Genomic DNA, 26,569 nt, shown 5'->3' with positions numbered 1-26,569 from the left:
TACCACGAGCAGTCACATGAAGCTGTCTAAAACAACAGGGGGTTAATTCTGTAACTACATTATTGCAGAAAGTAGCTCCGCTGTATACAGACAGGTTCAAATTCCTGCGACTAAGTCTTTCGGCTTAGGCACAAAATCACTCTTTTTCTTGAGAAACACACAGTTATGACAAGCTCTATACATTTTTGTCAGGGATTATGGTTTAATTTATGCTCATGCTAATAGAGTCCCCAATTATAGTCCACCTGCCCCTGTCTTGGCAGGAGTTACTGGGTTTCACGGTTATAGCAACAGCAGCCAGGAATGCATTGTGTGTGTAGTACTCTTGTTTTCTGTATGCAAACTGAAGTAGTTAACCTTAACTTTGCACAATACCATCATGTAATTGCCTGAAAGCCATCTGATTTCTTCCAGTAAAGACCACTCACTCACAGTTAGGTGTGTGTGATTTTTGTACTGAATCGTTTTTGTTAGTTTGATATAGAAAAGTCTAGACAGTAGTCTTAAAACGAATTTTTGTTAGTTTCAGCTGATAGATCACACCAAACATTTTTAATCCGTATTCATCCCTGACATGGCCGGGGGGCGTGGATCTGAGCCACTGCAGTTTCCTCTGCATAGTTAACAGGTGGTAGGTGGGGGAAGCCACCGGAATGGGTCTGATGAGCAGATGGCTCGGCTGGGCTAAGGGGGATTCAAGGGACTGGATCTATTGTTCCAGGGAAGCACTAAGTCCTCACAGGGTGACCGCGGCTCACAATGCACCCTAAATTCTCCTGCATTCCGATGCCAGTTCATTAAAACCAAAGCGGGGCTCATTTTAAAATAAAAGTGTCACTGAGCAATAAACTATGGCTGATGTAACATGCCCCATGGGCATGCTAAGCCCTTTAGCTTCAAAAAGATTATCACCCCCCGCAGCAATGAAATGGGGTGTTTTCATGGTATTAAGCTGTCATTAGGTAAATGGACCTTGTTAATTTCATCAAATATCAAGACTCTCCTGGGGATTTTTCTCAATTCAGTTGATTACTGATGAAATGCTATTTAACTGTAGCAAGAGAACATTTTTGCCACGTTTTAATCTTTAATACCATGTAATCACACATTTTTATGCTTTGGGGCTTTTGAAGTGCCCTACAAATTTCATCAGTTATACACCCAGTTGCACCAAGTTCAACCACACAAATGCTTTTTTGTGCACTATATTTGGGTCAGACTGTTTCTTGGATGCATACCAAGGGGAGTCAAAACAATTAACCCTGTTTCAGACTGGACTGACAGTCATAAAGAGGTTCGTCACCACTCTTTTTGTTGTTTCCTGCAAGTCGACAGTAAATTTGCCAACGAAAGTACCACGTTTACAACTATAGATGATTTTTCTCTCCATGATCTGCTTGTTAATTGTAACAAAACATTGTAAAAGATCTTGGAAAGTTTTAGTTAGAGAACCAGTAGATGTGCTCTGCACCATAGCACTTTGTAACTGCCAGCACTGAAGATTTATTAGAGTGAATTATTTTAGCGGGGCTTTATATATTGTAGCAGTATACCCAATGTGCAAACATAGCATGGTGATTATCTGAGAATAGGTAGTTCACACTTGTAATCTTTAACTTATAGCACTGCTTAAACACCACTTTTATTGCTTTGACTCTTCTTAGGTGTCATCGCGCAAGCAGGAAATCGCAGATCGTCTCAATGCGTGGACCATCTTCAATGACAAAAACAAGGAGTTCTGTGATTGGCTGACTCAGATGGAGCACAAAGTGTGCCACCGGGGAGAGCTGAGCATCAAAGAAATGGTGGAGAAACTAAAGAAGGTACGAGGCGTTGCCCAACACTAGAGTTTCACAGACAATAATCACCTCAATCAACAAAGGGATTGTTTATGGGTATTATTTTGACATTACTTTGAGGAAGTGTGTGTTCCAACAACTAGTTCATGAACTAAGGCATTCATATAAGCTCTATTTTAAGTCCATATATGAACTACATGTGCTGTGTTTATAACAGATGGTGGCCTAGAATTGATGATCTATAGGCCTTTTGTTTTTTCACAACAGTTGTCCTTCCTGTCTCAAGATGAAGTATGATTTCAGTTATTTTAGAGGTTGTGTTTTTTTGCTTGTAGATGACCGGAGAAAATTGGAGCCCCTTGTCAGTACTTTTTATTAAGATAGTAGCTAAAGAAAATACTTTCTGGTAAAAAACCCAGTGCTTAAGGGAATGGAAATGGGCAGGTTGAATGACTATAACTCATCCATTTTATGGCTTTGCACTAAAACTTGATTAGGTGTGAACTTTTTCCCGATGAAGAAAAAACAGACAACATTTGGCTAATTGCCCTGTATCGTTAATCATGAGTTTTGATGTGGTTTGAGAACCACTGGAATAGTTTCCAGGTTTTCCAAGGTTACTTGCTGTTTTAAGGACTAAATGTTCACAAAGGATATAATGTTCATATATCAGCATCGTTTCATGTTTCCTTACAGGACTGTATGGAGGAAATTAACTTGTTTAGTGAGAATAAAAGCCACCTGAAACAGCTGGGAGAGCAGCTGCTCTTAGCCAGCAACGAGGCCAAGCAGGCACAGGTCCACGAGTCGCTGCAGGAAGTCAACCAGCGCTGGCACAACCTCTTCCACCAAATCGAAGCCAGGTGAGAGCAACCACAGCCGCCACAGAAGCTGCATGGTGTGACCTGCTAACAAAAGTGTTTATTTATGCCAGTTAAACACTTTGCAAAAGGCACTTAAGAAAGCAAATTGTGTATATACAGTGTGGCTCCCCATTCAGGAAGCACCTTTCAAAGACTAAAGGTAAAGTTATGGTAAGAATAAAAGATGAAGTGTGTATTTGTGCATGTGGCCAATGGTTTATAGAAGATTCAGGTTTATTGTGTACAGAACCAGCAATTCACATCATTATCCCCCCACCGAGCACTTTTCACATCAAACCTGCTCAGCAGTAAAAGGCATAATTAAGGACCAAAAAGGCTGTAATTAAACAGCAGCTCTTCTGGGTATCCATCCACCTGCTGCTGCGTTAGCTATGCTCTGCAGCTGTCAGGAATACATGGCCTCCAATGTTCAGACTGCAGAGGTTAAGCCTCTGTGTTTGTAAACTGTTACTGCCCCCCCTGACCCCTTAAAAACAGATGGACAGTCCTGTGGAAGAGCAGGAGATACAGACTCCTCTTTTTGCACTGCTGTTTAGCCCCTCCGCCTCTATCATGAAAAAAATTGGCTGCGCCTAGCCTCAGACGGGAGCATATGTCCACTCTGAACCCCCCCCCACCCCCACCCCGTAGCCTGTCACTGGGATAACTATTGAAGGTGGGTGGGTGGGAGGGAGGCATATGTCGGTATGTATTAATTGCTGATTTTCAAATTGAGGCCCTCTCAAAAGACCCAGTGAGCAGATTTAAGCTGGCTTGACCACATGTAGACAAGATGGGAGCCAAGAATTCTTGATGGAGAAGAGTTTCTCTGCCATCCTGTAGTCTGCCAATAGATGAACTACACTATCTCTGTTTTTTTAACTGTCTGCCTCTGCTAGAAACATGGCATGCACTTTTTAACCCCAGAACAGTCAGCCAACGTGTGCTAGTGAACTTAACCGAGCAAAGTCCTGGAGCCTAAATTAATTTAGATGCTTCTAATAGAAATAAAGTGTGAAACTATGAGGTTTCTTTATACACTTCTGTATGTAAATTGTAGAAGTGAAAATTCTGCACGAATGAGGAGCATTCATGCTCCTTATCTATGTTTTATTTTCAATAGCTAGTAGGCATGATTTAAATAGTCGTGTTTGTAGCTAAATCTTTAGTTCAGGGAATAATTATCTAAAAACATCATACTGGATTAAACAAGTACTGTAAGAACAGTAGATGCCTTTTGGAGGTCAGTGTCTGGCTAACTTTGAGCCCTCCTGTGGTCAGCTGTACTTTATAGCCATGCATCCTCTCTTATCCTCCAGCTCCTTTCTGCTTCATTTTCTCTATCCATTCTCTTCGTGTCCTTTTCCTGAGCGAGTGCCTCTGACCGGGTTTTGTTTCTTTGTTTGGCCTCGGCGTGAAGCTGCTGGCCTTTGTTAGCCTGTCAGAGGTGCAGAAGGAGTGAATGGGAGAAAGAGACTGGTTAGTGGACCGAGTTGGTTGCATCTGCAAAGTGGAAGAATGTGTTTCTGAACAGAATTTATACTGACTGTATTAAGCCACAGTAGTTTCTCATATAAACGATCAAAATATACATTAATGTTTTGACTGAAGCTGGGAAAATGTTTGAGTTTGGGTTTTTTCTTTTTCTTTTTAATTTTCCATTTTAATCCATTCAGTAAGTGTGTCTATTTAATAATGTGCTTTTTAATAAAACAGTAAATTTGACATGACTAATTATATTTTAGCATTGAAAATATTATTTTGATTATAGGGCTTGCTCATACTGATTCATTAACCTTTAGATAAACTAGAGAAAATATAAAGTTATTTTATATTTGCCTTAAACGTTACGTTGGTTGGCCCAATAATATCCATGTATTCCTCTTACTCCTTTATTAATTGACCAAACAAACTTGGCATAGAAGTACTAATGAAGGTCCTCACCCATGTCCAATGACAACATCATATTATCTAGCAACCACCTACAATGGGTTTCTATGACCCATTTGTAGGTCACTTTCATTTCTACTACTACTTTGATGTATTTCCAAATACTTAAAAAAACTGTTTTTTAAAAAAGAGACAGTTTGTAAAATGTAAATAAAAATGAATTCATTGATTTGCAAACCTGATAATTTTAGTGAACCTCTGCTCTTTTTTTACCTAATCGTGTTACTGATCTGTCAGCAATTTAACTAATTAGTAACAAAATTTTCCTCCAGGTGTTTTTTCTTCTTCTTTTTGGCTCCACTTACATTTCCAGCCTTTTGTTGGCCACTTCCCAACTTTTTTGAGGCCTGTTGCTGCCATAACATTCTCTCCTCAAATGTTAAAATGTTTTATTTCAATATTTAGGATGTTTTCTACGGTCTGTTGTGAATACAATTTGGGTTTGACACAGCATCCCAACTTTTTCTTAACTAGGTTTTCAAAATATGCCGCTCGTTTACATTCTCACTTCTCCGTTATCTGTTGGGACCCTTTCATACATTCTTGAGGCAGACAATCACACTTGCAGCTGTTTTTTTAGTGCTTATTATTTCGGTGGAGAGCGTCTCCACTCTCACCCTTGACAGGCTCTGCTGGACCTCGTCAGCAGAGGAGGAAGGATCAAATGGGTAAATTAACTCAAACTCCCAAATGGGGCACACTTCAGGCTTTTAATGCTCAGAAGAGAGCTTTTATTGTTCCATACGTTGCTATGACACCAGTCACTGTGGCGCTCTATGTGTGTGTGTGTGTGTGTGCGTGTGTGTGTGTTCTTTCATACGGGTGTTAGTTGCCATGGTTACTTTAGAAGTTCTAGTAAGGATACCTGAGAAGGTTGAAGGCTAGTGAACTCCTTCTTTTTCTTCTTCATTCCTTCCTTCTTTGCTTCCTTCCTTCTTTACACTGTTAATGCTTAACCCTTGAAAAGCAGGACTATAAAATAATTGCCAGAAAAAGTCTAGAAATTCGCAATGGGAATGTTGAAACTCCTGATGAAATTTATAAATAAACAAATAAATATAAATGTGCATATATGAATTTTAGTTTCTATCATATTTGCTACATCAGGCATTTTTAAATGTATTTTATTTCCTAAAATGTATTGTGCAATTTATTTAAGATTTTTGGGGAAAAATAGTCCTGATGATGTAGAAGTCTCAAAAACTCTTAATAACTATGATACACTTAGCTTTAAAGGGTTAGCAATCATCAGTTTAGTACTTTGATTACTTTAACCCTCTAAGACCCGAACTCTTCCACGGCATGCATTTTTAATTTCTCTTTGATATTTGGGCTGATTGGGACCCGATGAATGTAAAAACAAAGAATTACCAGATTTTTTTTTTTTTAACCTAATTTTTGTTTCTAAGAAAAATGAGAGCCACATGTGAGGATATTCGTTTAAAATTTTGATAGAACAGTGGCAGTATAATGTCCTCGTAAGTGGATATCAGGCCCTTGTAGAGCAAAATTGAGTATTTTGGTCTAAATAACCCAAAACGTGATGTCCACATACGCCAGGTCCTAGGAGGTTAATTATTCACATTTTTTTTTAATTTTGTAATTAGTTTGTTTACTGTAAGGTTTATTGTATTATATATCATTTTTTCTCCGTCTTTCTCTCATTCACTAGTTTTCTTTACCCTTATTTTCTCGTTCATATCCTTTTTTTCTTTCACTATTCTCTGTGGTCTTCTGTACTTTTTTGTATTCCCATCTTTTTATTCAATTTTATTTCTATTGGTTTTTGTTTTTTAAACTCAGGTGATTGTTCAGCAGTTTCATCACTTAATTTTAAACCTTAATAAGGGTTGAAACCCCCAGATTGTTATTTGTTAATATCAAATGAAGGCGTTCAAAGAGATTTTTTATCTTTTTTTTTTTTTTTTACATTGATGTGGTTGTGTCCTTTCAGGGTGAAGAAGCTGAAGGAAACTCTGGTGACGATCCAGCAGTTGGATAAAAACATGAGTAACCTCCGCTCATGGCTTTCTCGCATCGAGGCCGAGCTGTCGAGACCCATCACCTACAGCGTCTGTCACGAACAGGAGATCCAAAGGAGGCTGGCAGAGCAGCAGGTGGACTTCACAACACCTTATGACATTATTATTATTATTAATGTCAAACAAGCAATTTGACATTTTTAATTTTTTCCCTTTTTTTTTGTAAACCCTTTTTCTCTCTTTTTTGTTTGTTTTAAAGGTTCTTTTTCACTCCTTGCAACTCTTTGTCTGTTTATGATTAATAATTCATATCTGTCCTTTGTTTAATTTGGGGAGAGGTGGTCACATGCAGTGCCTCACTGTCCTCTGTCTGTGGACTGATGTTTAATAAATGAGGTTTGTAGCACAGTATGGACCAATGTGATACCTGTCCTTATGTCTGTCCAGGAGCTGCAGAGGGACATTGAGAAGCACACGGAGGGCGTAGCATCCGTGCTCAGTCTGTGCGATGTGTTGCTGCGGGATGAAGATGCTACTGGTGGCACTGAGGCGGAGAGCGACTCCTTGCAGGAGACCAGCCGCAGCCTGGACCAGCGCTGGAGGACCATCTGTGCTATGGCTCTGAATCGAAAGCTCAGGTACTGTAGGAGCTAAAGAACATACTGATGTTTAAACTTCTATGTCTGTTACTGTAATTTTCTGTACTGTCACAAATATAATAAATGAAATATGACAAAATATTAAACAAACTGGACCCAAATGTCGATTTGAAGCTCATGATTTTTAACACGGGGTCTTCTTTATGTTACTGTTCAACTGATGTCACGACACAGATTCTTTTCTAAATAATAATTCATGTTGATTAAAAGTTTTAGGTTAATGCTTTAGACGTACGCAGAGTCTGAACATTACAGAAACAAATATTCCATCACGATGTCTGCTCGCAGGATTGAGGAGACGTGGACACTCTGGTGTAAGTTTCTCAATGACTACTCCCGATTTGAGGATTGGCTCAAGATGGCTGAGCGAACCGCTGCCAACCCCAACTCAGCTGATGTCCTTTTTGCTGTCGCCAAAGAGGAGCTCAAGAAGTTTGAGGTCAGTTGTTGTGAGGTTAGCTTGATGAAGATTTGTTTCTGTTTGATCATCAGTAATCTTTATCAGTTTGAAGTCGGACGTTGCAACTCAAGGGATGAACCAGTGTTGTGTTTATGCAAAACAAAGTACCAATTTTAAATTGTGTCTTTAACCAAAAAGCTATTATTAAGGAAGGTAGACAAGGAGAAAAGGCTGAGGTATGCCAAATTACACAAGAACTGGAGTGAAAAACCGTGGCAACGCATTTGATGGAGTGATGAATCCAAATTTTAAGTGTATCAGTTCAAATTGTCGTGAGCATGAGCTGCCAATGCAGTAAAAGTAGACTTGGATAGAACACATAATAGAACCCTATCAGTCATAGATTGTCCTTGAGACACTGCAAGAATAGTTCAGGCTATATAAAAGTAAAGGTGGTCCCAAATATTGAATTTCAAGGTCATTAAAAGAATATAAACTCTGTCTTTGCCCTATATATTGTATTTCCATTGATGTTTGCACATGTTTCAATAAATCTTAGATAAATGTTCTTCATTTTCTTAGAAAAATATAATAAAGAAATCGAGGATGTTTCAATTCTTCACACTGAGGAAATAAAGACACTGAATTGTCCATGCTTCCTCTCTCTTCTTCAGGGTTTCCAAAGGCAGGTTCATGAGCGACTGACCCAGCTGGAGCTGGTCAACAATCAGTACCGCCGGCTGGCCAGGGAAAACCGCACCGACCGAGCCAGCCAGCTCAAAGCAATGGTCCATGAAGGCAACCGGCGGTGGGATACACTGCACCGAAGAGTGGCCGCCATCCTCCGCAGGCTCAAGGTACAGAAACTTTTATTTTTGAAATCTCATTTTAGATTTCTTTTCAATTTATTTTAATTTCAGTCAGTTTTCAGAGTACATTTTCAGTTTTAGTTAAATTTTTGGTCCTAATATGGAGCTGGTGTTTGTCAGATTCACATAAAGGCCACTGACTCATTGAGTGTATTTTTGTTTTATTCTAATTTCAAAATCACAACATGATGCACGCAGGCAATGTTACTTTCTTTGTTTGACATTTAATTAATAGGCAAATTCGTTTGTGCGTCCTTACTGAAATTATAGTAACGCGACTGCTCGGTTGCAGCATTGTTCAGAACAGTTTGAAATAATAATTGTGTAATCAGTAAAGCTGTAAAAAGGCCCCCTGCTAATGTGTTGATCTATGAAACGGGCTGTTTCTCTTAATAAATGTCATAAATACATTTAATTCTGACGCCATGTGATTTCTCCTCGTTTTAAAAGTCAAATGTTTCCAGTTGTTTTTATAAAAGCTGAAATTGTCTTGTGTTGCACATTTTACTGTAAATCTCCGGCTTATTATTTTAAATTGACAAGTTGGCATTAATGTCAAGCTTTCACTAGAGGATGTAATGAACTGCTTTGCTTTCTTCTCTCACAGTATTTCACCAGTCAGAGGGAGGAATTTGAAGGGACCAGGGAAAGTTTGCTGGTGTGGCTGACCAACCTCGATCTGCAGCTCACCAACGTTGAGCACTTTTCAGAGAGCGATGTCCATCAGAAGATACGGCAGCTCAATGTGAGGCACAGCTCATGTACTGTACACACACAAAACCATGTCTCCTAGTGATTATAAGAATTGCATGTTAAGATGCTTAAGGTCTTGGCTTTAGCTATGGCAATATTTTGGAAAGAATTATTTGTTGAATGCTTTTACAGATATTATCAGAAGCTGCGTTTTGTTCCTTTGGGTTTAAAGGCTCAATCTCTGTCCACTCATTCATCCCTTCGTCTTCCTGCAGAGTTTCCAGAAGGAGATCACCCTGAACACTGAGCGCATTGATGGACTGATTGTGTTTGGAGAGGGCCTGATCCAGAAGAGCTCACCGCAGGATGCGGCGAAGATAGAGGAGGAGCTGGAGGAACTGCACTCCTACTGCCAGGAAGTTTTCAGGAGACTGGTCCGCTTCCATCAGCGCCTCAGCCAACCCCCTGTAAGCCTAGGCGCACACATTTTTCAGATTCCAGTCTAATTCAAGCAGATATAACAAAATGTCTAACATATTATAAATAAAAAAATATCCCTTATCATTTTATAGATTTTCCTTTGTATGACTTTTATACATGCATGCAGTTTTTTGTTCCATGTTTTTAAACCTATTTTAAATATCCAGCAGAATATTTTCCAGATATGTTCATAGTTTTTGGCACCGATCCATACGCACGTGTTTATTGCTTGATTCTATGCAATTTTTTCAAATTATGCATAACATGTGAGAGGCAGTTCTAAAACTAACAAGGACTTGGTGTGTGTTACCAGTGTAAGGACAGGTATGTATCATTCACACTTGGCTTGGTTTCTCTGTCCTAGATCACAGAAGAACCAGAGATCCCCTCTACCACCTTTTCCCTGGAATCAAGCTTGGAGCTGATTGGCCGACCGTGGCTTGGGCGTAGCTTTGGAAGCCTTCCAGCCACACCCACTCTCCTGCTGTCCTCACCCCTGGTGCGTTCAGGGCGGGAGACACCGGATTCACTGGCTTTGGAGTGGGACCACACCGTAGACGTAGGAGGGTCATCATCACATGAGGATGATGAGGAAGAGGAAGAGAACGAGGAAGAGGGAGCTTACTTCAGTGCGCTGTCAGGTATCTTTAAAGTCTGCCTCCAAGGGTGTCAAACATAAGGCCCGGGGGGCAGAACTGGCCCACCACAGGCTCCAATATTGGCCACTGGGAGGCAGCTGCTCTGATCACAGATAAAGACAACCCCATTTATACCAAAGCACCAAAATAAATAAGTAGTAGATAAATAACAGTGTTACAGTGTTATTTCTAACAATTTAACCCCAAAGAGTCGTGCTGACAGACATCCTGGGTCAGCCCAGACCTGTAAAATAAAAGTTAAAAAGGGAGTTAATAAGAGGTACAAAACATACAACTAACAAGTAACTCCTGCTGTCATTCTGCATAATCACAAAGAGCCAAATCAAGTTCTAGAGACTGAGAGCAACTCAGCATTTAACTTGCATCGTTTTTGTGATGAGTCACTGTGTGAAACTTGCTTGACTAACTGCCAATGAAGACAAAGACGAAAGCCCAGCGCACATTTTTTAAAAACAGGGAAAATCTGCAGATGTCCTGAATAAATTAGAGAGGATAAACATGTACATTTCTGCCTTGACAGTTCAAACTCGGTAGTTTAGGCTGTGAGTTAAAAATCAGTAATCAGTATTATTATAAAAATGTCAGGTTGCTGAGATGTAAAGTTTTCTTTGTTTGGTTGTTTAGTTTTCACACCAGCTGAAAATGAATGTTATTCACTACCAAAAAACAACTGACTCATAAACCACAGCTCAGTCATAAGCATGGAGACAAACGATCCACAGCATCATCCATCGGAGCCCTAAAAAGCAGACCAATGTTCAATGTTGCAAAAAAGGAGGCAAGCAGACAAAGAAAGAAATCCAAAAGACCAAAAGACTTGGACAAGTTTGAGCCTTTTCCTCTCATTTTTCAGTTTTTAGTTTGGATTCTGGAAGAAAGGATGTCTTGTTTTAAAGAGATTTCTAGTCTGACCCCTCTCTCCTCGCAGAGGTGGAGTTGACTGAGACCCTGGAGGAATTTATCGAAGCCTCAGAGGCCCCGCTCGCCTCGTCACTGGGTAGGCTCAAGAGCATCTTCAGCACTCACCGCTCTGCTCTTCATGCCGAAATATTTCCAGAGAATAGCTTCCTGCTGCTCATGTATCACTTGGCATCCAAATGCTTGTTGTGCTGTCTCTTCCACTTGGATACTTTACTGGTTTAAGGAAAAAACACCTCGAGTGTCCTTTTCTTGTATATTTGTAATATAAATGCCCAAAGTCTCTACACTTCAAAGTCCTGGTCTGCTTATGATTGATTTATTTGAGGTCTTAATATTTTTTGCACTTTTAATGGGTTTATTTTTTTCTTCAGGAGATTTTTTATCGTTATCTGAATTTATGTCTTCCCTTTTTCTCTTTTACATCTTACTTTCAGCGGTCCAAACTTTGTTGTGTTAATTTCAGCCTCTTTCATTTCATCCTTTCATCCTCTTCCAACATCCTCTTTTATAATTGTCTTTTTTTTATATTGCAATTCTCCAACACACTCACATTTGCCCACCTCACTGTCCTCCACTAGTTTCTAGAACTTTACAGTGCATGTAACACTAGGAGGTAGGAAAATGTTGTGCTGTGTCATCCATAACATTATTGTTATTTATCAATTTCCTTTGATAAATAACAATTCCTACCAGTCTATGCAGGTGTTTTCCAGTTGTGGCCTTGCCTACTTGGCTCTTTGTGCTGTAATCCCTCTTTTTACCGCTCAAACATGTGAAATAAGCACTGAGTAAACACCACCATGCAGATCTTTGATTTGTTGTTTGCAGGGTTATTTGTTTGTTTTTGCTCGAGTTACGTTCCAGATGTACTTAATTTAGTAGATCTGAATACATCTGATTCACTGTAGTTGAACCTCGAATGTTTGCTTGATCACACCAGACACATCAGCTAAAGAGACAGTAGTAAATGCCAGATGCAGATCTTACAGTGAATCAATCCAAAAACTCCCACAAAGGAAAGTTAAGACCAAATGGTTTCTTAGCAGAAAGCTGGTGTCCTGCAGTTAAAAGGAGACCTAATGCTTATTTCCAGCTCCCTTTTTTTTATTCTGCAGTTCCATTAAAATAGCATGTTTCCACTTTTTTTTATTCCAAAGAGAAGTCTGAGAAAGACCTGAGCATTTTTGTGTGTGCATATTTGCAAATGAGCATCTAAAACTGTGAACATCCAACACTGAAAAATATGTCAAAATAGGTAAAAGATAATAAAAAATATTATAATAATATTGAGAATACAGTATATCTAAATGTAACATTACTGGAAAATACTGACAAAGACTCATTTTTTATTATTTTTGCATCTCAGCATCAAGCAGGTCGGTGGCTGTACAAGACTCTCCGAGATGGCAGGCACTGGGAGACAGAGAAACTGAGTCTGATACAGAGGGACACACTGAGGCCACACCCACTCTGACCAGTACCCCTCTAAAGCCGGGATATGTACGCTTCAAAAACTTCTCTCTAGTAGTTAAACGAATAATAGCTCACTCTTGGGAATGCATTTGAGACAAAATATGCAGACCGTGTGCTCCTCCAGATGTAATAACTTAAAGTGTGTTTGTTTTGTTTCCAGCTGAGTCTCATGTCTGAGTGCAGCAGGAGCATAGAGAGCATCAACAGAGTGTCGCTGATCCTGGATGACGTGGAGCAGCCGGAGGAGTTCGGTCTCATGGGACTGAGTGCCTCAGACAAACAGTCAGGTGAGCCTCAAAGATGCTGAACGCTTTGCAAAAATCAGCAACATCAGGTAAACTATAAACTGTATGTAAATGATGGATATAGTAGGCCATAGTAACCGTGACATCACACTGTTTTCAAAAGCAGGTTTGCGTTTTTGTTTTTTGTTTTTTAAATAATATTATTAGCACTCTTTGATGGCTGAGGGCTCATTCTGGGCTGTGCTAACTACATATTGTTGTACCATCCCGGAGGAGTTAAGCTACCTGCGTAACCTGTGTAGGGTCCAGGTATCACTTCATGTTACCAGTAGTGCAAAACTAGTGAAAAAACAGTCAGAAAAGTTGAGGAAGGAAAAATGTCAGTGGCTTCCAGCTGTAAAACCACTCCTGTTTTTGAAGGTTGCCTCATTGTTGCCCCTTCAGTGCAACTGAGGGTAATTTCATTAACACCGAAGCAGCGGAAACTGATCAGTATCACAGAAGTTTAATTGACTTGATACTATTTTCTCATTAAAAAGGGTTACTCAAATTTTTTTGAGCAGTGTGTTTACTACCATTTCTTAAGTGAGTCAGCAGTATCTTGTGGTCTCATTTCTTGTCGCTTCAATACTTGCCGTGTATTTTTCTGCTTCTAGTCACTTGAAGTTGCCAAATATCACTAAATGCTCTGTGGTGTCGAGTCATCACTTCATTGTCAATCACTTTCTGTGTAGACGCAGCATCAGTAAGCAATTGGACTAGAGCCACGCCCTGTATTGTATGCTGCTTCTTCTGCTATTTTATCCAGAGGTGTCCATAATTTATAAATAAGCTTGGTACTGTCTTCAGTAAGACCAAAATAGTGATATCATAAACCAAACACAGAAGCATTAGCGCATAAATCAAGTGAGCAGAAGGTTCATTTTCTCACGGAATACTATTGCTTCATTTTGAAACTGAATAGGTTGCCCCCTACTGGCTATTAGAAATAGTACTTCTTTTGCACTTCCACATCAGCTTTCCTTTTCAGCTACATCAATCTTTTTTATAAAGTCTCTAACTTGAAGAAATGCTTGAAAGTAGTTTAAAAAAAGAGGGAGGGGTTGGACAAGAGTCACTGAGTGGTGTTTAGTGCTTTAATATCAGTGCACGAACATTAGCTTAGACTGCAGAGCTTTGGCAGGAAACAATTATAAACATTGCAGCAGTTTAGCCAGTGAAAGCATTTTAAACCCAGACGTGCATCCAGAAAAAAGCAATGCAAGTTTGGTCTCTGTTTCCTCTGTTAACTGGCCCCTTTGCTGCTGTTTATTTCTGTGAGCTTGAGCATCTTCAGCATATGTTTACATTCAAAGATGTTCGTGTACTCTTAGGTGTGATTGAACGCTGGGAGTTGCTCAAGGCACGGTCCAGATGCAGTGAGCGTGACAGCTCTGAGGAGCCTCAGCAGCTCAGGTGTGATCTCGACAACATTACTTCCTGGTTAAAAAATGTGATCCCGGAGCTGGACCGCCTTCAGGAGCCTGACCCAGCAGCCTGTATTGAGGAGATGGAGGCCAGAGCTAAAGAACTAAAGGTAAGATTTAATACTAAACATAAAAAAGAGGAATTTGTTTTGATCATTAAAAAAAGCAAAAATAAAAAAATGGATGATTGCTTTTTTTTTTTTTTTTTCGCAGGAGATGCAGAAAGTGTTTACTCACTACAAGTCTATCATGCTGTCAGTCAACCTGCGAAGTGAGGAAGCTCCAGAAGCACAGGAGAGACTGACGAGTATGAACAGAGACTGGAGCAGAGCGTGTACTGGCCTCCAGCAGTGGGACCTCAGCCTGAGGAAGAAGCTCATGCAGTGCCAGGTAAGAGGAAATACCACAACAGACTATTAAAAAAAACTCGAGACTTGTTTTAAGACTTGAAAAATATTTTATTCACATCTTAAAACCTTTCTAAACTTAAGGATAACAGCAGTATTAACACTTTGATGAATGTTCACTGTTCAAACAAGCTTTCACAAGTAACTGATTTTTGTGAAGTTTCAGAATCTTTGACAAGTGACAAGAAAAAAGTGACAAAACTATTTTCAACTTGAATTTTATTGATAACATTATTATTTCCCAATTTTAATAAATAATACTTAATTAAGATTAAGTATTATCTTAATTAAGTATTAAGTGTTATTATGAATTATGCAGTGATAATTGTGTAATGACTTTCATGCAAATGCTGGTGCAAATAAAGTCACTGGCCACTTCATTAGTTACAGCTTGTTAGCACTGGGTTGGACCCTCTTTTGCCTCCAGAACCGCCCTGATTCATCATGACATAAATTCATCAAGGTGCTGGAAACATTCCTCAGAGGTTTTGCTCCATATTGACATGATGGCTTCACACATTTGCTGTAGATTTGTCGGCTTCACATCCCAAAGGTGCTCTCTTAGATTGAAATCTGGTGACTGTGGAGGTCAGTTTTGTACAGTTAACTCATTGACATGTTCACAAAAGCAGACTGAGATAATCTGAGCTTTGTGGCATGCTGGGTTATTGCTGAAAGCATAAATAAGTGAACATGGTCAGCAACAAGACTGAGGTTTCAAGACTCAAGAAACCAGCCTGTCTGGCACCGACAACCATGCAACATCACCATTCTTCCCCTTTCTGATGCCCTCTTTGAAATTTAGCAGGTTGTCTTGCTGCCATGTGATTGGCTCATTAGATTCTTGCGTTAATAATAAGTTGTACCTAATATAGTGGCTGGTGAGGTCTTGGTGAAGTTGGTGCATGTAAAGCATACAGTGTGCAAAGTATTAACCTCCTAGGACCTGGTGTCCACATATGTGGACATCACATTTTGGGTTGTTTAGACCAAAATACTCAATTTTGCTCTACAAGGGCCTGATATCCACTTACGAGGACATTATACTGCTACTGTTCTATCTACTGCTCTTATTTTTCTTAAAAACAAAAATGAGGTAAACAAAAATCTGGTAATTCTTTGTTTTTACATTCATCGGGCCCCAATCAGCCCAAGTATCAAAGAGAAATTAAAAATGCATGCCATGGAAGAGTTCGGGTCTTAGGAGGTTAAAGAGGAAAACTATTTTTGAAAAGCAGATGGCAAAAATGTTTTTTTCCTACCATAATTTGGAAGGGAAAAAAATCTAGTTGATGTAAGTAGAAATTAAAATGTCAAAAATGACATGAGCTGAGGTTTCAGCTGAACTGCTTCACTGTAACAAATGACCTTTAACTTTTTCCCATACAGGACTTTCATGAAAGCCTCCACTCTTTGCTGCTGTGGCTCGCTCACGCAGAGAGCAGACGCTACGCAGTGGACATCGGCCACCCAGACACGACTCTCACAGCGCTGCAACAGCACAGCAACACCCTCACTGTAAGCAGAGAGGCATGTTTGGTTACCCAACAAATTGAAAAAAAGTACTGTCCTCACAGATCTGCTGCTGACACTGTGTTTACACTGAGCATGTGAAGTCAAAAAGTTTTATCCAGTCATTTATTCAGCTTGATGCTAGAAATAGTTACTATTTTTGTTGGTTGTGGTCTGCAGGCTCTGCAAAAGGAGCTGCAGGACAGGCAGGCTCATCAGGCCTCCCTTCAGACTCTGTGGTCTCAGCTCCAGCCTGAAGACGGCACAGAGGAGAGCAACGAGGCCCGGGAGAAACTCCACGTGACGGGGAGCAAGCTGAAGCTGCTCCTGAAGCAGGTGGACGGCGACCTCAGCAACCTGCGGCAACGTCTGGTAAAAGCTCAAAATATTTTCTTTCTGCACATCCAAGAGCTGTCATGAATGTTTTTTTTTACAGCATATTAACGTAGACGATTTATTTACCTCAGGACTGTGAATCTGCTACAGCCGCCCAGTGTCAAAGTGTTTCTCAGGAGGCTGGAAATTCAAAGAAAGGCTCCTCCACTCAAAGGTAAGTAGCAGCGCAGATAACGTTGTTTGTATTTCATGTCTTCTTGCACTAAATATGATGTGTTTTGCAGAGAGAAGCGGGAATCGTCTCCCCCTCGATCCTTCTTCTACCGGGCCCTGCGTGCCGCCTTCCCTCTTCAGCTCCTGCTGCTGCTCCTCCTGCTCCTGCCCTGCCTGATTCCAATGTCGGAAAGTGACTCCAGCTGCACCCTTACCAATAACTTCGCCCGGTCCTTCTACCCCATGTTGCATTACACCAACGGCCCACCGCCCACTTGATTGTAATATTCATGCGATAATAGAAACTTTCTAAAGGAAACGGATGAACGTATGTCACCATGCTGTCATGTTCAGTTTCCCGAAGACTGAAAACTGTAAAGATTTGCCAGCAGCTCTTTTGTCTTTCCATCAAGAAAAAACTCACCATGCCAAAAAAAAACCCCCAGGTTTTAACATCATTCAGGAAATCAATCACTTTTGCCACTCGAAGACCACCGACCATCCTCCAACACAAGGATTATCATCAGATGAGGGACGAGTCACCGAATCTATTTCTAGTGAGGTACAGTAATTATCCTATTAATTAGGTAAGAACACGTAAATCACAGCATTAAAAAAAAGAAAAGCTACGTATTATGAATAATGATTCATTCGACAGATGACGAAGCCACAGTGGATTTTCAAACTCAGTCTGAAAAGTGAAGCAAGTGCACAAGTGCCTTAAACCTGAATCGTTTCTAATGGTGGCAAAAAAAAGTCAGGTTATATAGAAGTGCATGAGAAAACGACCCTACGTCTTATTGAGTGGCGATCTCAGTAAACACTTTTCTGATGAGTTTCATTTGTTTTCATTTTGTTTTCACTTTTTTAATAGAACATGATGCTCATTGTGTACAGAAAGGCCCAACTAAAGTACAGATTAGGGCAGTGTCACTGACAAGTGGCTACCATATGACGATTCATCATCCTCCACTTCAAAACACCAAGAAAAAGTAAGCAATAGGGTGGCTACAGCCATCATTTACATACAGTTTGATTTTTCACCGACTAAACTGTTTTTTTTGTTTATTTTTTAATCCAGCCAGACACTGAACTCTTGTGTTTTTAAGATTTGCATGTTTATATTTCATTTACTTCATGAACTCTTCACATTTCATTTAATGTTTTCCTGCCTGCTCGACTGAACTCTGCAGAACAGCGCTGATTAAATTTGAATGTATTTGATAAAAAGCCAGCTGAAAGTCTTTTTTTAAAAAAAAAAAGAAAAAACACATTCTTGTATACTGAGTTTTTTAGATGTGATTTTGTCTTGACTAGATTGTGAGTGGACATTTCCACGCCTCCTTGCACTGTTGAAACACTGTAGATTCAGCATGATGTTTATGTACATAAAGCAATAATATAATGCTTATTTATAACTTGAAAGGTGGATTTATAATCATTTTTTTGTTCCTCTAGTAAATGTTGACTGATTTAAACAAACTGGCTTATCCTTTATTTTATTTTATTTTTTTGAGGTATCCATGCTACCAAACAGGGGAAATGCCAAACCTTGGCTAGAAACACTACAGAAAAACTACACAAGTTTTTTTTTTTTTTTTTTATAAGAGCATCTTGTCTGTCAGCTTTTTGCAATCTAAATCAGAACCTGAATGCACCTTTGTGCCAAACATATTTGCTTTTCTAAAAATCTCTATAGACTCTATAGGCTCCTCTTGTTTGTGTTCCCAGTGCATGTGTGCTATGGCAGTGCCAAGCTAACAAGCAGAAAGAGTACAGGAAAAGGAGAAAATGGATAATAAGATAAGAATAGAGTGGACAGAGCACAAGTGGAAGAACACAACAGTGTCTTCAACTACCAAAGCTGTAAGAAAAACCAAATGAACGAACATGGATACACAAACTAACAATCTTGTTGTGTTGTCTACTGTAGGTGTGAGCATATGTGTGTTTATGTCACAAAATGTACTTTTGTAATGAGGATGAGAAGCTGCAAACAAGGAGCCAGAGGCAGGCCATCAGCTGAGGTCAAAGTTTTATTAGAATTCATTCAAACCGCGTGCACACTTGCAAATCCTATCTAAAAGAAAACATACTTGGCAGAAGTAATACATGGCTGTTTAAAAAAAAAAAAAAAACCCAGCATCTTAGACGGCCACTTCACTCATTTTTGTTCTATTTGCTATTTTCATCATTGGGCGCATTCTCTGCCATGTTCTTACTTCTACATCCTACATCTGAGGCCTCTGCCGGTGTTCAAGCAGTGCTGATCAGATGCTGGATTTAAAGAGGGGTCCCTGAAAAGGACCCGTTTTCATTTATCAAGCCAAGCCCACAGTACTCTGCTGCACTAACAAAACCCTCAGGGATAACATCAATGTTAATCGCAGTTAGAGATTAGGACTGGAAGTTCTGGAAAGTCTACTCGAGGGACCTTCTTTTAAAAGATTTTATTTGGTTCAGAGAACACTGTGCTACACATGACCCGCTCCATCCGAGTGGCACCGCCATCTGTTTTCTGTGACTTACACTACCCTTTGTATAGGATTCGTTTTGTTTGCCCCAAAATCACCAATCATTTTTGGCTAAAGAAAATGAATTGGTGCTTTTCTTTCTCGAGTTTGTGAATTTTATATATACTTTTTTAAAAATTTCCAAATTAAAATTTACCTACCGGTAGTTATAGTATCTCTGTTTTATCAAAAAATAATTTTGTAGTCTAGACTAAAGATAGTGTTCAAAATTAAATAGTCATTAACATTTACTTCTGCTGATCATTTGCAAGCTGGCAAAACACGGCGTTTGATAAATAACAAATAAGACAAAGGCTCCTCTTTCGTATTGTTTTACTGATTTATACATTCATCAAACATTTTCCCCAGAATTGAACAAGAAGTATCTGTGCAGTGCTTAAACAGTTTGGTGACAAAGGCTGATGAGAGTAAAAGCACAGGCTGTACAGAAAGACCAGAGTCCAGAGGGTCCAGAGGCCTCTGTTTGATGAACCTTGCAGTGATCCTGATTGTTGAAGCTGCATCATGTCACAAAGAGCAACTGTAGCAAGTTCAAAACTACAAAAATAGAAATTTTTTTTGAAGTGCTACGTTGGCATAAGAGCAACAGTAAGGCATCTTTGACAATAAAGCACAGACATTGAGAGCAAGTGAAGGCACCAGCTCAACACAGCTTGATATTTTTCTTTTTCAAATAACTGTATTTAACAAAAACAAAAAAACAAAACAAAAAAAAATCAGCATTCAGTTGAGGAATTGTTTTCATGTCTGTTTTTTAAGCTAAAGAAGAAAATCAGAGTTGCCACATTCACTGCCAATTAGCTTAAGTTCTGCTAGAAATCACCTTCTTAGCTGGAGTTCTCTCGTTAATTTTAACCCAGATGAAACAACTCTGTGAGCGATTCAACAAATACATGAGATGCTAACAAAGTAACTGCTTTGTGCAAATACTGCCTTTAATGATCATATACACTACTCAAAAAATAAATGAGGGTAACGCTCAATAATCACAATATCAGAGATAGTCAGGTAAACTTCAGGGACATCAATCTGTTCAGTCAGGAAGCAGAATCCATCATCAATCTATTTCACCTGCTTTGGTGTAAATGGCAACCCCTGCAAGAAGGGAATGGTTTTGCAGGCGGTGGCATGAGCGTTATCAACCATCTGACAGTTTGGCCAGGAACATGCTCTCGAATAGTCCAGTGGAGGTCATTTTATAGGGCTCCTCCTGTTCTTCCTCACAATAATAAGAAGACGATATCAGTTCAGCTGCTGCATTGATACCCCTTTTACTGTCCTGTCCAGCTCCCCTTGGGTAATTGCCCGTCTCCTAGTATTCATCCTCCTGGAGACACGGCAAACCTTCTTGTAATAGCGAGTATGAATGTGCCATCCTGGAGGACTAGCAGTGACACAAGTAAAAAAAGTCACACCAGAGAAAGATCTGTAAGGAGGCATAAGGAGAGAGAAGTGGTCTAAGGCCACCACATGCCAAACCAGTTCATGTTGAGGGGGGTTGCATCGTTGCACAGACAGCGCAACTGGTTGCACCAAAGCAAGTGGATGATGTTCACAATGGCTTATGCTTCTTAAGTGGACAGATTGATATCCCAGAAGTTTAACTATCTTTGTGTTATAAGGTGATGATATACTGCAGTCTTGATGAAATTTGAATCCCTTACACGAGGATATAAAGTATTATCTTATGTATGTGTCATAATTCCTTGGGTTGTCTAAACATGGGTACAAACAGCATTTTTATTATTATTCATGCATCTCCATCTTCAAAATAAATATAAGAATAAAAATCAATGGATTTTTGAAATTCATCGACTAAATAAATTTTCATTTGCAACTGTGGGATGGACAAAACTTAGCAGATGAAGCCGTGGCCCTGGTCTGTGGGGAAATCATAAGTGTTTTAGTGCATAGACCCAACAATAAACTGATTAAGTAATCAGCAATAATCAGTAACAACAGTCTTTTGTTGCAGCCTCGACATTAAAGTCCATGTGTATAGAAAAGCCACTTAAGCATTAAAACATCTACACACACAAAGTCGAAACACAAACTGAGATTTGTTGAAGAAAACACGCCAGTGAGCACTGTAAGTTTCACAGTATAAGATTTCTTTAACTCAGAGTTAAAGTGTGAGTTTTCTGCAGGTGCTTGTTTTTGGGAATCAGTTACACATAAGCTGCTTGTTCCAGCAAACTGTACAGGCTCTGATTAATCAGTTTAAAAAGACATACTGTCATTGGGAGGTGTGATCAAATCAGTTGTGATCTGTTTTTCTGCATGGGTTTTCATTGGTCGACTGACTGATTTAATGGTCCTGTCACATATCTGAGTACAGCTGAGTGACCAGGTTTGACAGTTTGTTCCTGTTTCGCTTTAGTCTTTTGCCAATATAGTGGAAAAGCAAAGAATCCTGAAAGCGTGATCTGTGCTCCATGCGGTTAACTTTGAAGATATTGAAAGTTCACCAGAAACTGTGCACAGCGTGTCAAAGATTCACCAGTGACAGATCAGAGAATCCAGCTCTCGTTCCTACGAAGATACTCATCATTCCCGTGAACTAGTTTTGTGCAAAGCAGTGAAAATTCTTTCGCATCGGAATTCTGATCTGACTACTGGGGTTCACCTCCAGCTCTAGCGCTACTGGGAATCCAGGTATTTGAAGGTCCGCTTGCAGAGCTTTGCAGCCGGGCAGGAGCCTCACTCTGATCTTCCTCCTGCTGAGGAGGCTGAGGAGGCAGACGAGAGCTGTGCATGATGTGGGCATCCAACATCTCCAGCAACAGGTCGTAGAGAGGCACTATGTTCTTCACTTTCATGCAGTGGAGGTGGTCCATGCCTTTGTTACTGCACATTGAAAACAAAGTTGGGCGAGAGGTTAACGTAATGACTTTTGATGGGAACAATCTGGTCAGATGAATGTGTTTCATAACACTGCAGGGCTTTGAATAAATCTGAGCTGTAAAATAAATTCATTTACAGATCTGTCTCCCTTTTTTAAAAATATCCAGGTTTTAATAGCATGATGTTGGGTCCTGTTACCTGACATGACGAATATGTGAAAGCAGCATGAGCAGGTGAGCCAGGCGGGTGTACTGCTGCTGGAAGGTGAGACCGGTTTTGCTGATGGCCAACACCAGAGCTTCTGTCACAGCGTCCAGGAGGCGCAGCAGCTTGGACCGGCTCTGCAGGTCCTCGCTGCCGTCTGAGGAACTGAGGCACATGTCTGGAAAGCAAATGGGAAGAAATACACTTTAAGTGTGTCTACACAGTAAAGACTATATTACAGATATCAATATAGGAGTTTAATGTTGGAAGCTAAAGTAAATAAAACATTTTGAAGTGCATTATCCTTTGTAAACTGTGCAAAAACATAACTGGATTTTTCATGCAGACATCTTGATTCGGTCACAGCAGGAAAAGGACAGATGACCCAGAGAACCAGCGTGTGCAACACCACCGGTAACATCAGACTGAACCAGCTAAATGGAATTTATCCACAATTTATTTAAAATGCATACAAAAGATTTAACACCCCCGAAAATAACCACTGGCCTTCCGTCAAAGGATTGTAACCAGGTGTTATAAATACAAATATTTTTCAAGTGTTTTTTTTTAATTTACTTTGGCATAAAATACAAAGGACAGAAGCAAAAGACTTCTGGTAAGGTAACATCGACTCTTTGCTTCAACTATAAACGGATCAAAAGGTGCTTACGCATGTAGTCTGCGCCCAGAGGTGCATTATGAGCCAGGGGAAAAAAAACTGATTTGTTTTGCAGCCCTTTTCCTACTGTGAAACTTTCTGGTAGCAGAAGTCTGAAAAATCCCCGTGTTTTGTTCAACACTAAAGAAACACTTGTTGTGCTTGCAAATACAGTTTGAAAAGGGCTGACATGCTCAAACATTTAGAAACATCCTGCCAAAGCATCGAACATACAGTTTGCTCAAATATTTGTAGAGTACACAACAGTGTCTCACAGATGGTGCCTTGTCTGTACACACTGGACTGCCCTGTCTCCGTCTTTAAGGAGTAGTTTTCATTTTGAGGGTCATTAAAATCTCGTCTAAACATTTGCTTGGTTAGAATCTCTCTGCTTTTTATCTCTGGCAGCAGAACTTTAAATCTGTTTTTGGAACATTCTGAGCTACTTTGGTTTTAGTTTTTTCCACTGCTACAAAAAGATTATTCACAAAACATCACGATGGGGTTTTCCACTGTTTGAGAGTTAGTAAGTAACACAGGGGCTCTGGTCTGGGGCTTTCATGCTATTGAATTAGCAGATGTCAAAGGGACTGGCTTTAAATTGACTAAATAAAGTAGTATGATCTTCAACTCCATGCATTTGTTGATCATTTTCTGTGTGTGTGTGTGTGTGTGTGTGTGTGTGTGTGTGTGTGTGTGTGTGTGTGTGTGTGTGTGTGTGTGTGTGTGTGTGTGTGTATTCTGAGTGTACAGTGCAAAGATCTGGATGACACACCTTAGTTTTACTGCATACAAAAAACGCGACAGTACCCACAGGTGTTTCTTAGTGGTGGGGTGGGTGGTTTAACTGGTTGCTCTCCCAAACCACTGACTAATCAAGTAAACTCCTTTTTTTCCTTTTAAACTATGCCAGACGTTGAACTTCTTAATAACAACGTAACATAATGCCTTTAATATAGTTTGCAAACACCTACTCATTCCTTTTACAAAACAAATGTTGAGCTCCAAAAGCAGCGTGCTCTTGTACGGATGCACAACTACCAACCCCCCCCCCCCCCCCAAAAAAAACAAATAAAATGAATGAGTGGACACATACATAGCATGCATTATAAGTTCATTTTAAAGGTCACAAAGTTCTTTTTAAACTATATGTGAACACTAAACATTTAAATACATTTTTCATCATTTTGTTCTTATCATGTCTCCTCCTCCATCACTGCTCTCTCTCCTCTGTCACCTAATCCTCTTCCTACTCACCTCAAGCCTCATCTCCTGAACTAAAGTCAGGGTGCTAAAACACAAAAACGTGCATAAACATGCTCTTTTATTCCCGATATTGTCACAATTACTTACAGTCAACAGATTAGACATGCATCCATCCTGACAACAAGCCAGCTAAACAACAGCAGCTGGTTAAAGGCTAACATTATCCCAGCTAACGTGAGGCTTGAGTGCCCTAAACAAATAAAAATAAATAAAAATCACACTTTCACACTGATTACATTCTCATATTGCATGAGTGTGCTTTTTGCTAAGTGTCCAAGTCCAAGAATGCTAGATAGATCCATTTCAAAGACACTTTAAGAGTACTTCTTACACAAAAACACACCATGCCTCACATTTAGTTTGTTGGGATCTGATCATCTTAAATGTATTTAGGGTGACTAGGTCCCACAAGGAATCATGTGGTTTTCTTCTATGTGACAGTAAATGCTCTTACTTGAATCTAAACCATATTTTAGTCAGCTCTGATTTAATAAAAACAAACTTTTAATAACATTTGATTTTTATATTCTGGGGCTGAAGGTGAAACAGCTCTGTAGTCGGCAAAGTCAGACAAAAGTCTGACTTCGCTTGTGGAGGCAATTAAAAAGAAAACATTAATGATCTCACCAGAGAGGCCTTGACCGTGTTCATCTTCACTTATGTACCACCTGCTACTCCAGCTACTTTAGCAGAACCTCTGAGTCCTCATAGCACAGACTGAAACTACACAGTGTTATTTGAAACTACACAGGGAACACTGTGTAGTTTCAAATAACTAGCAGTCTTCACTGCTAGTTATTTGGTTTATGGACATACTTACCATGTGTAGGCTCACAAGATTACATGCTGAGATACCAATCTAACACCCCATTGTGGGTTCATGTTCTGGAGACAAACAAACAGTCTCAGTCTCACTTACGCACATGCACATTAAGCACATGACACTGAGAGTGGACCTCATGTCCGCCCACACAAACATGCTCACTCACTGGAGTTGAGGAGGATCATGACCTTGAGGCAGACGTACTCCTCCCTGTGCAGCCTGAGCTCTCTCACCCTGGTTGTGGCAGCTATCAGCATGTCAAAGATCTCCACAAAGCCCTGGACGCAGTTTCCTTCTTCTCTAAAAAGACAAAAATGTTATTTAATTGCATCACACTCTTGATTTTTACCTCCACAAATTAGCCAGACATAACACAGATGTAACTCCCACCAAGAAGTAAAAGATGATCTGCTGTTTTAACTCTGAAGCACTTTACACAAGAGGAAGGAGAGTAACATTAGTGATGTCTCTCAGCTGGCAGAAAAGATCACCAAAAAAAAAAACCCAGAATAGGTGTTTTAGGTTCTTAAATGCTAAAAATGGGTTGTTGTAGCCTATTGCTAGGTGGTTGCCAGGCAACATGATGCCATCGTAATATGCGATGTAGCTAAGAACCTTTAGGAGCCAGATTTGGTTGCTCAAGCCCTGATGGTCTAGGAGGAGTTGACAGACACAGAAACAAACATACAGAGGTTTGGTGTATTATCATAAGATATTGTGTGTAAGTACACTGGGAACCACCAATAACTCTTTTTAGAAGCAAGTGCCTCTAATCAGGCGAGTGAAACAAGGTTTAGGAGGTGGTACCTGCTCAGGCTGAGGTCAGGGCAGAAGATGAGTTTTCCTGGATGGTCCACTGACCTCCACATCAGTCCAATCATCAACACCTCCAGCCAGCAGGACTCCAACAGATGGACCTGGTCTACGAGACTAAGCTCCACAAACCCTGAGAAAAGGATGTAATCATAAAGTACATAGCTGTGAGCAGATGAAGCATATCACAGAAACCTGAATAACGAGTCTAATGAGCAACTAGGCAGCAGCATGAAGAGAAACAGGAGGTAAACAACTTGGTTGGAAGCAATTTTTTCCATCTCATTGTCCGTAAATGCAAAAACAGAATGCTGACCTAAAAATATCCAAACCAAAAAATAAATAAATAAATAAAAAACAATAAAATAAAACCTAAAACAAGCAAAACCCCTAAAAAGACCACCTTTTTACAGGCAGTGCCATTAAGAGCAATGTGAGACTTGATACTGATTAACGAACCAACAAGGTAAAACAAAAACACGGCACCGTCTCAGCAAACA

At 39.8% G+C, this 26,569-nt stretch overlaps 2 protein-coding genes across 4 annotated transcripts in view; one reads left to right on the top strand and one right to left on the bottom strand.

Annotated features, from left to right (window-relative positions):
- syne2a (spectrin repeat containing, nuclear envelope 2a) overlaps positions 1-18,409 on the top strand; it is an 88,262-nt gene extending 69,853 nt beyond the window's left edge. Inside the window, exons 98-115 of the mRNA XM_085246081.1 lie at positions 1,665-1,823; positions 2,496-2,662; positions 6,567-6,729; positions 7,042-7,232; positions 7,542-7,692; positions 8,328-8,510; positions 9,130-9,267; positions 9,491-9,682; positions 10,060-10,336; positions 11,283-11,351; positions 12,642-12,775; positions 12,909-13,035; positions 14,367-14,569; positions 14,673-14,849; positions 16,256-16,384; positions 16,559-16,750; positions 16,846-16,928; positions 16,999-18,409. Of these exons, the coding sequence (XP_085102207.1) occupies positions 1,665-1,823; positions 2,496-2,662; positions 6,567-6,729; positions 7,042-7,232; positions 7,542-7,692; positions 8,328-8,510; positions 9,130-9,267; positions 9,491-9,682; positions 10,060-10,336; positions 11,283-11,351; positions 12,642-12,775; positions 12,909-13,035; positions 14,367-14,569; positions 14,673-14,849; positions 16,256-16,384; positions 16,559-16,750; positions 16,846-16,928; positions 16,999-17,206 (2,943 nt within the window). The 3' untranslated portion in view covers positions 17,207-18,409. The remainder of the gene's footprint in view (positions 1-1,664; positions 1,824-2,495; positions 2,663-6,566; positions 6,730-7,041; positions 7,233-7,541; positions 7,693-8,327; positions 8,511-9,129; positions 9,268-9,490; positions 9,683-10,059; positions 10,337-11,282; positions 11,352-12,641; positions 12,776-12,908; positions 13,036-14,366; positions 14,570-14,672; positions 14,850-16,255; positions 16,385-16,558; positions 16,751-16,845; positions 16,929-16,998) is intronic.
- Positions 18,410-19,123: 714 nt separating this feature from the next.
- The window catches only part of esr2a (estrogen receptor 2a), a 43,019-nt gene continuing 35,573 nt past the window's right edge, over positions 19,124-26,569 (bottom strand). For all 3 annotated transcript variants that reach the window (XM_085246082.1, XM_085246083.1, XM_085246084.1), the window contains 4 exons: positions 26,064-26,202; positions 25,423-25,556; positions 22,504-22,687; positions 19,124-22,308 (listed from right to left, as the gene is read on the bottom strand). In XM_085246082.1, the coding sequence (XP_085102208.1) occupies positions 22,074-22,308; positions 22,504-22,687; positions 25,423-25,556; positions 26,064-26,202 (692 nt within the window). In that variant the 3' untranslated portion in view covers positions 19,124-22,073. The remainder of the gene's footprint in view (positions 22,309-22,503; positions 22,688-25,422; positions 25,557-26,063; positions 26,203-26,569) is intronic.

This window comes from Mchenga conophoros, linkage group LG15, assembly GCF_057382185.1.
Source record: "Mchenga conophoros isolate Kocher_MC1m ecotype Shallow Benthic linkage group LG15, M_conophoros_male_GT1.1, whole genome shotgun sequence".
NCBI lineage: Eukaryota > Metazoa > Chordata > Actinopteri > Cichliformes > Cichlidae > Mchenga > Mchenga conophoros.
Note: the sequence above shows the minus strand (reverse complement) of the source record. Positions and strands in the feature narration are given on the sequence as shown.